The sequence below is a fragment of the Eublepharis macularius genome, chromosome 1 (assembly GCF_028583425.1).
Source record: "Eublepharis macularius isolate TG4126 chromosome 1, MPM_Emac_v1.0, whole genome shotgun sequence".
In the NCBI taxonomy this organism is placed as follows: domain Eukaryota; kingdom Metazoa; phylum Chordata; class Lepidosauria; order Squamata; family Eublepharidae; genus Eublepharis; species Eublepharis macularius.
The window spans coordinates 189,919,877-189,934,461 of record NC_072790.1 but is presented as its reverse complement, the minus strand read 5'-3'; the positions used below and the strand labels follow the sequence as shown (position 1 = coordinate 189,934,461).

General features: G+C 42.2%; 1 protein-coding gene across 1 annotated transcript in view; it reads right to left on the bottom strand.

Moving 5' to 3' along the window:
• Window positions 1-14,585, bottom strand: part of USH2A (usherin) — an 843,391-nt gene that overhangs the window by 64,157 nt on the left and 764,649 nt on the right. The window contains exons 61-62 of the mRNA XM_054970549.1: window positions 5,918-6,145; window positions 1,493-3,012 (exon numbers count right to left, since the gene is read on the bottom strand). Coding sequence (XP_054826524.1) covers window positions 1,493-3,012; window positions 5,918-6,145 — 1,748 coding nt within the window. The remainder of the gene's footprint in view (window positions 1-1,492; window positions 3,013-5,917; window positions 6,146-14,585) is intronic.

Sequence of the window (14,585 nt, the reverse complement as noted above, 5' to 3'; positions counted from 1 at the left end):
TCAGACCTCTCCCCACCCCTCGCTTCCTGTTCTGAATCTGGGCGGCTTAGACAGCCCCTGATGAAGCTGCAGGAATCCCTCGCTGCCCTACAATGTGGCAGCCTCCAAGTCTTCCCCACTCCCCTCCCCCTGCGCAACCAACAACTGGGCCCCTCAATTAAGTCTGGGGAGCTGGCATTTCCCAAACAACTGTTTGGGAGGTGGGGGGAAGTCTGTTCAATGGAGGCTTAATGGGATGTTATTTATCAGGTGACATTATTTACCCCATGCCATAAAGGGTTTCAGTTTCAGCTGTCTATTGTCACACATTCAGCCTCTATTTAAAGGGGCGAGTCATTTTTCCTCCAGACTTGTTGGCAATGCTGTTGACTAAATAACACAGGGATCTTGGGATTATGGCCGAGAGCTCAATCAAAATGTCAATTGAGAATGTGGTGGTGAAATGACAGAAAATAGTGTCTTTATACAACTCCTTGCTATGGTCACATTTGGAATAACATGTTTAGGTTTGGTTGGCCAATCCTGAAAAAAAAATTGAATTGGGAAAAGGAAAACAAAATGATCAAGGCGTTGAAGCTCAGTGTAGAAAAAGGTGTAGAGGCTTTAGTGTGGAAGAAGACAACTAAGGTGGGATGTGATAAACATTTAGAAATTATTCAGGGCACAGAGAAATCTCTCTTGTCACTAGAACTGAAGGCCACCAAACTGATTAGCAGAAGATTCAAGACAAAGAAAAGAAAGTACTTTGTCTTTCTCCTGTGCACATGCACACTCATGGAATTCATTGCCATAGGATTTGATAAGGGCTTTGAAAAGGGATTAGAGAAATTCATGGAGGACAGGTCTATTACCAGCCAATAACAGCTAAATTGAACCTCTAGGTTCAGAGGACACGTGCCAGTGAATACTAATTGCTGGAAAGCAAAAAAGGAGGGGGCTCTTCCAAGGTACATTTTGCTAAGTACTCCTGACAAAGATGGACATTAGGTCTGATGTAGCTCATTCTTTCATCTAACTCATTCTTTTCATGTTCACTGAAGAACAAAGAGAGGAAATAGTGTGAAGGGAAATGGAAGGAAATTTCCAATCAATGCAGTGGTGAGCAGGTTACATCAAATCTGAGGTGGGACAGACTTTACCCATGTCAGATTGACTGGTAAGTCTAAATATTGTCTGTCTTTCCTTATTCTTATATTTGTGTAGAATTTAGGAATTGACACTCTTCAGTTATTTAATTTTAAGTGGGCAGTAGAAGAATTAGATTTGGGTATAGGCCAACTAGATTTCCAGGGAATGAACTCTTGAAAGCTCATACCCTGGAAATCTAGTTGATGGTTAAGGTGCTGCTGGAGATGAATCTTGCCTGTCAGTTAATTAAGTCTGTCTGTTGGGGCAGAGAAGTCTCTAGCTGATTGTTACTTGTTTACCATGGTGCCCACGGATGAGATAAACTTAGGATATTCACTCATTAAAGTATACATTCATAACTTACCTGTGACATGGTTTTAGTTCTGCTGCAGTATAAGACCTTCTCCTAAAGGAAACATGAGATGAGTCCATATGAACAGTTTTCTTTACCAGTTCAACAGGATCCCGAAGAGTGATTGTATAATTGCTTATATCCCCATTAACTTTTGCTGGAGGATCCCAGCTGACCAAAATTAACCCTGAAGTCCATGAGTACAGTCTAGGAGGCAACATTCCAGATGGTGCGGAGGGGTTTGTTCTAATTTTGGCTATTGGACTGGTTACACTGCCTTGGCTGTTGTTTGCAATAACAGCATAGCTATATTCTATTCCTGGAGTAAGTATAAAGTCATGATAACGAGTATCCAGACCAGAATAAACCAGAATATCGTTTCTCCTCAGTTCATAACTTTGGATTTTGCCATTTGGATTGACAGGAGCCTTCCATGTGATTTCTATTGATTCCGAGCCTGTCACTAGCAACTTGGGGGCTTCCATGTTAAGGGGTGTTGCCTCCATTGTCCATACAGACTGAGGTTCACTAGCAGTACAGCCTCCATTAGTACAAGCAACCAGTGTGATTTCATATTTTGTGTAAGGCTGTAGATTGAGCACTGTCCTGAATAAACTCTTCCCAACATAGACCTCATCGTCACCATTTAATTTTAAAATGTACTTTGTGATCTCACCATTTTGAATTTGAGGGGGTGACCAAGACATATTAATTTGGGTGGCACTAATATAATCCAGAGAGGGAGGGCTCACCGATGCTGGTGCTGCTTCTAGAGTTCGTATGCTGGTTGGGTCACTGGTGGAGCAGCCACCCATGGTACAAGCAGTAACTGCATAGTAGTAGACTGCATATGGCAATAACTCTTCATCAGTATAGTTGAAAACAGTGGAACTAAAGCTAAAAGGATAGGGAACATCATTTCTTTGGAGTCTATATGACTGCAGAATACCATTGGGTTCTTCTGGGGAAGACCACAAAATCAATATTTTGTCAGGGCTTGCAGGTATATATTGTAACACTGGTGCAGCCAAACCCTTTGGGGCAGCTTGACTGGTCTTTGCAACAGACCATGAGCTATCAGTATAGCCTGCTGAATTCCAGGCACGTATTTTATATTCATATCTAGTCCATGGCTGCAAATGCTGAACATTATATACAAATAAATCGCTCCCAGTGTTATGTTCTGTGAAAACAATTTTCTCTTCTCCTGTTGTTGCATTGTTCCCTGAAGCATCTTCTTTGGCGCATCTGTGAATCACTTCATAGCGTATTATTTTCCCATTTGAATTAATTGGTTTAGACCAGCTTAGTTCAATGCTGGTTGCATTAACTGACTGGATTACAGGTGCCATCTGAGAGGCAGGAGGGGCCTCATCTGTCCAGATTGGCTGGGATGGAGAGCGAGTGCAGCCGGCGTTGGTGCAAGCCTCAAGGACCAGAGAGTACAAAGTGAAAGGCTCGAGGCGTCTGAAGAGGAACTGGCGGGACAAGCCACTGTATTCAAGGTTATCATCATTGAAAATATTGTAAGTCTGAAAGAAAGGGAAAAAGAGATACAGGTAGAATTTGTACCTTGCTAGTGAAAGTGTAGTAGCCGAAACATATAGTTTAGCCCAACTTTCTCAGCCAAATGCAACTGGTTGGTCTACCTCAGGCTCACTAAACACTATTTTTGTTGGCTGCTTAAGACTAAAAAAATTAATCGCTTATTAAGCAGCAATATATGGACTATGACCTGAATTTGATTTGGTTTATTTATTTATTTACGTTATTTATAGTCTGCCTTTCTTATTGAGACTCAAGGTGGCTTACACAGTATAAGTCAATATGATCAATGGCTGGGACATTCAATAAACTATAAATTCAATAAACAATACAATAAAAACAAGAAGAAATCTGGAACAGAGCTGAAACAATGCAGAAACAGAACATAAACAGATGGATGTGACTTATTAAATGATGCAAAGAACTATCCAGTAGGAGCATAATTACAGCAAAAGACAGTACACAGTAATATAGTCTACAGTCCCTATCCCTCTACCAATGCATCTCTCTGAACCATTTTCTTACAGCACAGTCCTATTATCTGTCTAAAAATGCACTTCTGTATAATTCAGTTTTGCATAGTTGGTGGAAAGCCACTTCAGGAAGCTTGTTTCACACTATCTTGAACATGTAACATCCATTTTTTTCTGTAACCTTCTCTGTGCTCATAAGAAATCTTAAAATGTTGTTTTTAATTTTAAGACGAGAATTAAGGCTTTGATTCTATATATAACAGTAACAGTAATAACAGTGAGCTTATATCCCACCCTTCTGGACAGATTAGTCCCACTCAGAGTGGTGAACAAAGACTTGGCTTTATTTATGTCATTGGAAAACCAGGTTGCATAGCCCATCTAGCCATGAAATTCAACTGGTAAAGGGATGGCAAATTAGTTATTTAATGAACATAGCCCCTAGAAATGGGTGACTTCATGACCAGTTCCTATCTCTACACTAATTTATTCCAGAGGTTTGTTGTGCGGAACGTGGTGATGGAGGGAAAACGACTGTTTTTCATGGGGTTGCACTCCCCCTAAAGGAGCGGTTTTATGGTTTGGGGGCACTCCTGGACCCAAACCTCCTGCTGGAAAAACAGGTGGCAGTAATGGCCAAGGGTGCTTTTCACCAGCTTTCACTGGTGAGACAACTGTAGCCCTTCCTGAGAGGGAAAGATCTTGCCACTTTGGTGTATGCCCTGGTAACCTCTAGATTAGATTACAGCAATGTGCTGTGCGCGGGGCTACCTTTGAAGACTGTCCAGAAGCTACAGTTGGCTCAGAATGCTGCAGCTAGAGTGTTAAAATGGAGTGGGCTGTAGGAACCATATCACTCCAGTCTTGTTCCGTCTATACTGGATCCCAATTTGCTTCCATGCTCAATTCAAGGTATTATTTAAAGTCCTGTATGTCTTAGGGCCAATATACCTGAAGGATTCTCTTCTCCCATATGAACTGACCCATCTACTTCAGTTATCTCTGAAGGTCCTGCTTTGGGTCCCTCTTCCATCTGAGGCTAAATGGGTAGTAACCCAAGAAATGGCCTTGGTCATGGTGCCAAAACTTTGGAACTCTCTCCCCAGGGAGATTCATATGTCTCCTTCTATCATGGTCTTCCACCAGCAGGTGAAGACTTTTTTGTTTTGTTTGGTGTCCTCCGGTAATTCCTACTGGCTATCATCCTTGGTTATGTTGTATTGGTATGTCTGTATGTTTTAATTTAATTGGTTAAATATTATGTATATATCTTATTTTAAATGCTATTTTAATGTTGTAAATGCTTTGATGTTGAGGACACTGGGTGAAATGCAGCATAGAATTTGTAATAGTTTTGAATTGGCTCCCAACATTTGGATCAAAAAATTTGCATTGTGGGACCAGGTACTAACTGGGGCAATGTTTCTGCAAACCCAATGTTTCTGCAAACCCATTTGCAGAAATATCTTAAAATTAACAAGAAAAAATGGGAGGAAATAAACATAAATGAGTTTTAAGTGCTGAGATCCTGCAAGACTACCTCAGGAGATCTTGGCAGTAATTTTGGTTTGCCTAGGCAAGCAGAGTTGATATCACTGACTGGTTGCCTAGGCAACTTATAATAAATGCTGAGCTCTTGTGTGATAGTCTCATTTCATTTCATTGGTCCTTTAATCTAAGAAGTTGAAAGATGGGTGGAGAGGAGTTGGCAGGCAAAGCTGGGAAGCACAGTCGGAAGGGAAACAGTGTTAAAAAGTGGGAAATAGAGACCAGAGGAGGGAAAGGAAATTACCATCCCCCGTGAGTCTCATTGGTCAAGGCCTCAGTTCACACCCAAGTCTGCTTCAAAGGTGGATGTGGCATGGTTTGGCAACCAAGGACTCCCTTCACTCAGGCTAATCCCAATGGTAGGCTAGCAATCACAATGGCTAAAAAGGAACCACCACATTCCTTTAAGGATGGAAACAAATGAGACCAAGCTACATTGTGGTGGGTGAGTCCTTTGTCTCTATTCTCCAGCAGTCCTGCTATACCCAAAGGTTGTTTTTTCAAAGCCCACCCACTATACAAATAGTTGTTTCTGGCAAATTAATCATCTCTATTAATCATCTCTATGGCTTGAATTGTGGGCGCACTTTGCATTTCATACACTTGGCTTCCTATAGTGAGTATGGAGGTATCCTTTGAGAGAATCCCTTGGCTATCCTGTGATGCTTCCAACATGGCAAGTTATTCATCCCTTCTGAATGTGCTCTGGTTTAGGAGAATGTCACAACAAACTCTTATTCATATTTCAAAAGATTATTAAGAACAGTCACATTGATTATCATACATTTAGTGCGAATGTTCCATCATTATTTAGCCTCCCCTCCCCACTTCTTTCCATCTTGATGAAATGTAATTCCATAATTTGGATTACCTTAATCACACCATTGGGTTTAGAAGGTTCCTCCCACTTAAGTAAGAGTGCCCTGCCATTCTCTTTCTTTTCCACAGTAAAGTTGCTCAGGGCACTTGGGAAGGCTTCCAGCGTGCGCACTGAAGTCCATGGACTCGAAACTTGCCCAGCATTGTTGACAGCGACAATGTGAATGTGGTATGTTGTAAATGGCTTCAAACCAAACAAGTGAGTTTGATGCATTGTTCCCTGCAGCAGAAATATGTAGGTTTTTTAAAAAAAACTTTGATTTTTAGAAAATATTTCTATTGCACATATAGAGTTGGATCCAGACTAATATTTCTGATAGCCAAGGATTTCTATGCACAGGGTGTGATTTTCCTGTGCTCCCCCCACAGCAGCCTGAAAGGTCTCCTAAAATATGTTTCTGGAGGAGAGAGGATACCCAGGAAAAGGATTTCGGGGAGCATTTCAGACTGATGTGGGAGAGGGTAGGCAGGAAAATCATGATCTCTGGGCAGAAATGCTTGTGCCCATGGAAATGCCTAGTTTGGATCCCAACCACAGTCTGTTTTTCCATGGGATTCTCAGTGTTCTCCCACCAATGTTGCAGTTCACTCTAGTATTGCTTAGCCTCAGCAATGCTACAACATTGGATGTTTCTAGACCATCCTCTTCCTTTCTGGTTAAATACAGGAATTTCCATGGGTTGTTTTATGCGGTGTATCTGAAAGCTTCACATTATCAGGCCAGCAACCACAATGCCTTCTTCTTAAGTATATATACTTAGGGGAGGGGCTGTGGTGGTTCAGCGCAGAACATCTGCTTAACATGGTACCAGGTTCAGTCCCTGGCACCTCCAGTTAAGGACTGGAATGTGGATGATGTGAAAGACCTTTACCTGAAATGCTGCAGTGCTGCTGCCAGTCTAAGTAGACAATACTGACTTTGATAGATTCAGTATAAGACATCTTCCTATGTTCATGTGAGAACATTTCTCTTTAGGATTCCATTACCTTTCCCTATCAGAATTTAAATATTTCCCTTTTCGCAAACAGTACCAGCGATGTGGCTTTATTGTATGGGCCTGTTCTTGTACCCTGTGCAAAAGTCAAATAGTGAACAAGCCTTCCAAAGAATAAAAAATAGAAAAAATACCCCCCTCCAAACACACACACACGCACAATGATGCAGACATAAACATAAGATAAAGAAGCACATTTTTTGCCCATTGCAGTGCCAACTTAGAAACATACACAGCAGTATTTTTTAAACCAGAAGGAAGGAAGGAAAGAAGGAAGGAAAACATACTTAGCTCCTTACCAGCTACCTTATCATATGCCAACTAGGAAAAAAAATAAGTTCTCACCACACAATTGTTTCCTAAAGCACAAAATGTATCCAGCCACAAGTTACTTTCTGGTTCTGTGACCTTTTCGGTGGCAGCCCAGAGTTGGACATAATGTCAGTTTCCCCTGTGCTGTATTATGGCACATAATTTTGGTACTATTTGGCAGCTGTTTCAAATGCATGTGTGTAAAGTGCCATCAAGTCACAGCCAGCTTATGGTGTCCTCCATAGAGTTTTTAAGGAAAGATGTGTTCAGAAGTGGTTTGCCATTGACTGCCTCTGTGTAGTAACCCTGGATTTTCTTGGTGGTTTCCCATCCAAGTATTAACCAGGTCTGATCCTGCTTAGCTTCCTAGATCTGACAACATCAGGTTAGCCTGGGAGCGGAACTACAAGTGACAAAAGGCACAGGTTGGACACTTGTCAGCTTCCCTCAAGTTTTGATGGGAAATGTAGGCAGCTTGGCGGAATGTTGGACAAGTGACAATTGAAAAGTCCATTGGACAGCAGTCAGAGAGCCAAGCTGCAAGACTAGGATGCCTACATTTTCCATCAAAACTTGAGGGAATTTGACAAGTGTCCAACCTGTGCCTTTTGTCACTTGTAGTTCCGCTCTGGGCTGCCTAGATCAGGGCACTGTATTAAATGAAAGGGTCTTATTTCTTTCCCCACAATCTGTTTGTAGTTGTTTAAACAAAATCTGCTGGACTGGGCCTTTTTCTTTTGTGATACTTAATTTAGTCTCCATTATGGAGCAAAGAAGTCAGAGTCGCTTCTCCAGGATTGCACTAAGTGGCAAAAAGCCAGAACTTCTAATCTTTTAAATATTTAAATATCTGTTAGGATCCTAGACTCAGAAATATTTTTGCAGAGGAAAAAAGTAATCACTTCTACTTCTTTTTTAAAATATTAAAAGTTAGATGATAAATATTTAAATAGTTATTTCTCCACAACAATGAGTTTTCCTTTTAGATAAATATAGTGCAGCATTTGAGTGTCCATTCTGAATATTAAAACTCAACATGCCTCCACTACAGATTATAAATATACTTTTCAATGACAATTATTCCCCCTACCCCACCCCAGTTAAACAGGGCAAACACTGGTGAGATTAATAATGAAATGTGGGAGAAAGTGAGGAATTTCCAGTCATCCCTACTAAGAAAAACCTGAGTTTATCTCACTCAGTTCTTCTTAAAAGCACTTTATTAGTAACAGATTTGGGTCAAACAGACAATAATTTCGTCATAGTTGTGAATAGCCAGTGAGATTTATTTGATCAGGGCTCTTACAGAAAATAGTCAATAGAAAATTGTATTACCACCATAGTACTTATACAGGGATGGCATCAGATGGCAATCTTTAAATGGTATCTAATGATCCCCCATGTTAGTTCCTATGGTGTCAAATAGACTTTCTGGTACTCTACTCACACACTTTTCCCTTTAACTCAAAATCTTCTAATTTAATTCTTTAAAAATAGTCCTCCTGAAAAGGTGGAGGAAGCTACAAGGGGCTCGGCCATACTAGACTTGATATTAACCAACAGGGAGGAATTGGTAGATGAGATGAATCATAGAATCATAGAATCATAGAATCATAGAATCATAGAGTTGGAAGGGGCCATACAGACCATCTAGTTCAACCCCCTGCCCAGTGCAGGATCAGCCTAAAGCATCTCTGACAAGTATTCATCCAGCCTCTTCTTGAAAACTGCCAGTGAGGGGGAGCTCACCACCTCCCTAGGCAGCTGATTCCACTTTTGAACTACTCTGACCATGAAAAAGTTTTTCCTAATATCCAGCTGGTACCTTTTTTCATGTAGTTTTAGCCCATTGCTTCGTGTCCTACCCTCTGCTGCCAACTGGAACAGCTCCTTGCCCTCCTCCAAATGACAGCCTTTCAAATATTTAAAGAGAGCAATCATGTCCCCCCTCAACCTCCTCTTCTACAAACTAAACATTCCCAAGGCCCTCAGCCTTTCCTCGTAGGGCTCAGTCTCCAGACCCCTGATCATTCTTGTTGCTCTCCTCTGCACCCTCTCGATTTTGTCCACATCCTTTTGAAGTGAGGCCTCCAGAACTGCACACAATACTCCAGGTGTGGCCTGACCAAGGCAGTATAGAGAGGGGCTATGACCTCCTGCAATTTCGACGCTATGGCCCCTTTGATACAACCCAAGATTGAATTAGCCTTTTTTGCCACCGCATCACACTGACTGCTCATATTTAGTTTACAGTCCACTCTTACCCCAAGATCCCTTTCACATATACTACTGCCCAGAAGTGTATCCCCCATCCAGTATTTGTGCTTCCCATTTTTGTGGCCCAGATATAATACTGTGCACTTGTCTTTGTTGAATTGCATCCTATTCACAGCTGCCCACTTCTCCAGAGTATTCAGGTCTTGTTGAATTTTAATTCTATCTTCTTGGGTGTTTGCTACCGCTCCCAATTTGGTATCATCAGCAAATTTAATGAGCAGCCCTTCGACTCCTTCATCCAGATCATTGATAAAAATATTGAAAAGTACCGGGCCCAAAACCGAGCCCTGCGGCACCCCACAGGACACCTCCCTCCAATCTGATAGAAACGCCATTAACCACCACTCTTTGAGTGCGGTCCTCCAACCAGTTCCCTATCCACTGAACTGTCGTATAGTCTACTCCACAGTCCTCCAGTTTGCCCATCAGAATGTCATGGGGGACCTTATCAAAAGCTTTACTGAAATCCAGATAAATCACATCAACAGAGTTCCCCCGATCCAGTAAGCTGGTCACTCGATCAAAGAAGGAAACCAGGTTGGTCTGGCAAGATCTGTTAGGAACAAAAACACGCTGACTTCCCTGGATCACTGAGTGGTCCTTCAGATGCTTACAGATTGATCCCTTTAAAATCTGTTCTAATATCTTCCCAGCAACAGAAGTCAGACTGACCAGCCTGTAGTTTCCCGGGTCATCCTTCCTCCCTTTCTTAAAGATTAGGATAACATTAGCTCTTCTCCAATCTTGTGGCACATCCCCAGTCCTTCAGGAGGCCTTGAAGATAATGGACAGGGGTTCTGCGAGTTCTCTGGAAAGTTCTTTCAGCACTCTTGGGTGCAACCAATCCGCCCAGGGGATTTGTATTCATCCAGTGCAGCCAGATGCCTCTCCACTACCTCTCTGTCAATGTCAATTAGCCACTCAGGAGTCCTGCCACATTTTCTACTATCTCTAGATGTGCCTGAGTTCTTCAGGGAGAAAACAGAGGCAAAAAAGTCATTAAGCCTGTCTGCTTTTTCTCTGTCCTGCATCAGAGTTTCTCCATCTACTCCCACCAGCGGTCCAATTGCCTCTTTTACCTTGCATTTGCTTCTCACATATCCGTAGAAGTTTTTCTTATTGTAGCGAGCCCTCCTGGCCAGACCCAGCTCGTACTGAGCTTTGGCCTCTCTGATGGCTGATCTGCAGTACCTAGTAACCCTCATATACTCCTCTTTAGAGGTCTGTCCTTCTCTCTATTTCCTGAACATTTCCTTTTTCTCCCTTAGCTTATTCTGGAGCTCTCTGTGCATCCACATCGGTTTCTTGGAGCCCTTACCATGTTTCCATCTTGCTGGGATAGTGAGGGCTTGAGCTTGCAAAAGCTCGTGTTTGAGAATGGCCCACCCTTCACTCGCTCCTTTCTCTTCCAGCACACTCCCCCACGGAATGACACTCATGAAGGTGGTGGGGACCTTAGGGGGAAGTGACCATGTCCTCCTTGAATTCGAGTTGCTGTGGGGAGCCAAGGAAGTTTGTAGCCAGACTCGTAGGTTAGATTTTTGTAGGGCCAACTTCGATGAACTCAGAGGCTTGATGAGAGTCATTACATGGGGGAGTGTGCTGGAAGGGAAAGGAGCAAGTGAAGGGTGGGCCCTTCTCAAACATGAGCTTTTGCAAGCTCAAGCCCTCACTATCCCAGCAAGACGGAAACATGGTAAGGGCTCCAAGAAACCGATGTGGATGTACAGAGAGCTCCAGAATAAGCTAAGAGAGAAAAAGGAAATGTTCAGGAGAGAAGGGTAGACCTCTAAAGAGGAGTATAAGAGGGTTACTAGGCACTGCAGATAAGCCATCAGAGAGGCCAAAGCTCAGTACGAACTGGGTCTGGCCAGGAGGGCTCGCTACAATAAGAAAAACTTCTACAGATATGTGAGAAGCAAACGCAAGGTAAAAGAGGCAATTGGACCGGTTGGGAGTAGATGGAGAAACTCTGATGCAGGACAGAGAAAAAGCAGACAGGCTTAATGACTTTTTTGCCTCTGTTTTCTCCCTGAAGAACTCAGGCATATCTAGAGATAGTAGAAAATGTGGCAGGACACCTGAGTGGCTAATTGACATTGACAGAGAGGTTGTGGAGAGGCATCTGGCTGCATTGGATGAATACAAATCCCCTGGGCCGGATGGAGTGCACCCAAGAGTGCTGAAAGAACTTTCTAGAGAACTTGCAGAACCCCTGTCCATCATCTCCAAGGCCTCCTGGAGGACTGGGGATGTGCCACAAGATTGGAGAAGAGCGAACATTATCCCAGGCTTTAAGAAAGAGAAGAAGGATGACCCGGGAAACTACAGGCCGGTCAGTCTGACTTCTGTTGCTGGGAAGATATTAGAACAGATTTTAAAGGGATCAATCTGTAAGCATCTGAAGGACTGCTCAGTGATCCGGGGAAGTCAGCATGTTTTTGTTCCTAACAGATCTTGCCAGACCAACCTGGTTTCCTTCTTTGATCGAGTGACCAGCTTACTGGATCGGGGGAACTCTGTTGACGTGATTTATCTGGATTTCAGTAAAGCTTTTGATAAGGTCCCCCATGACATTCTGATGGGCAAACTGGAGGACTGTGGACTGGACTATAGGACAGTTCAGTGGATAGGGAACTGGTTGGAGGACCGCACTCAAAGAGTGGTGGTCAACGGCGTTTCATCAGATTGGAGGGAGGTGTCCCGTGGGGTGCCTCAGGGCTCGGTTTTGGGCCCGGTACTTTTCAATATTTTTATCAATGATCTGGATGAAGGAGTCGAAGGGCTGCTCATTAAATTTGCTGATGATACCAAATTGGGAGCGGTAGCAAACACCCAAGAAGATAGAATTAAAATTCAACAAGACCTGAATACTCTGGAGAAGTGGGCAGCTGTGAATAGGATGCAATTCAACAAAGACAAGTGCACAGTATTATATCTAGGCCACAAAAATGGGAAGCACAAATACTGGATGGGGGATACACTTCTGGGCAGTAGTATATGTGAAAGGGATCTTGGGGTAAGAGTGGACTGTAAACTAAATATGAGCAGTCAGTGTGATGCGGTGGCAAAAAAGGCTAATTCAATCTTGGGTTGTATCAAAGGGGCCATAGCGTCGAAATTGCAGGAGGTCATAGCCCCCTCTCTATACTGCCTTGGTCAGGCCACACCTGGAGTATTGTGTGCAGTTCTGGAGGCCTCACTTCAAAAAGGATGTGGACAAAATCGAGAGGGTGCAGAGGAGAGTGATGAGGATGATCAGGGGTCTGGAGACTGAGCCCTACGATGAAAGGCTAAGGGCCTTGGGAATGTTTAGTTTGTAGAAGAGGAGGTTGAGGGGGGACATGATTGCTCTCTTTAAATATTTGAAAGGCTGTCATTTGGAGGAGGGCAAGGAGCTATTCCAGTTGGCAGCAGAGGGTAGGATGCGAAGCAATGGGCTTAAATTACATGCAAAAAGGTACCAGCTGGATATTAGGAAAAACTTTTTCATGGTCAGAGTAGTTCAAAAGTGGAATCAGCTGTCTAGGGAGGTGGTGAGCTCCCCCTCACTGGCAGTTTTCAAGAAGAGGCTGGATGAATACTTGTCAGAGATGCTTTAGGCTGATCCTGCACTGGGCAGGGGGTTGGACTAGATGGTCTGTATGGCCCCTTCCAACTCTATGATTCTATGATTCTATACTAACATTGCCTCATTCTGTCATTAAATGACAGCTTTAATCATGTTGGGGTATTGAGATTCACCAGTTCTATGAACTCTATTGTGCCCTCCTCCCAATAACATAGATAGCATATTAATTGACCCCAATGTCATTTTAATAAAAGCTGAACAACAAAAAGTGCGCACACAAACACATACACACCCATACAGTTAGAAGAAAGCACCACAGAATGACCAACTTCTTAAAACAAGTAGAATACATGGAGTATGAAGTGAACAAGTTAGGTGAAAGCATTTTATATATTTTACATATTTTAAACAAAAACTTCTTTAGTAAAAACACAGTAGGGTTAAAATGTGTATACAATTCACCTTAAATAAATTATTTTTTAAAGTTGGTTATTTCTGGATATTTAGATATATATTGTCATAAGAAATGAAGGAAGCATGTATATTGTAAAGAAAAACATATGTATAGTCTCAATAATGGCACCTGATCAATTCTCAGTTATAGTTTACTTTAGTATAGAGAATCCAGTTCAGCCCCTAGATGGCAATACTATCAAACAGTTTTTGTACTATGAGTACTTAATGATTAACAACCAGCGTTCAGTCATCCAACATACTCAAGGCAGCCATTAAAAAAATAACAAAAATGATTTCATTATAGATTCTTTTAATAAACATTTATGACTTAGATCCTTGAAAGTGGAAGCATTCAAATTGCCATAGCTAAAGCAAACCTGTACAGCCCAATACAAAATTATGGACTGTGGGTTAAAGTACAGAGCTCAAATTGAAGTTCATGCTTGGCATAAAATCTGGCATCAGAAATTATACTGGCACAAAATACGATTCAAATTAGCTTTACTATTTGATGCGGACTATATTAACTGTTTTTTATGAAGGCAGTTATCTATTAGGTTTCAACAACCAAACTTTTATAAACCTACAATTTATACCCTAAGGCTTAGGAGCGGAGATGGGGGTGGACATTCAGATTTAAATTATTGCCTTTGAGATGGGGGCAAACACAGGATTATATGCATCAGATGTAAAAAAAAACACCCTCAGATGTATTTGTGAATGTATAGATGAAACAATCAAGAGCAGAGTTTTAGAGGAACTGAGGCTACAAAATGATTTTTTTCTAAACCCTGCTACCGAGAAGATGGTGTTGCTTGCTCTAATAATTACCTACAGGAGTCACAAGTGCAAGAAAATTAGTTAGCCTGGTCTCTGGACCCCTCTGAAGAATTAGGACAGGTTCCAATGGCTTACATAGCCGGTCCCAACTATCAGTTGATAGGCGGAAATATAGCATCACCTAAGGGGCTGAGTATGAAGTACTGTCTCTTCTTCAGATATCTATGTTCTGCACTCCCACATAGTCTAGCAGTTATAGTGGCTTTTGG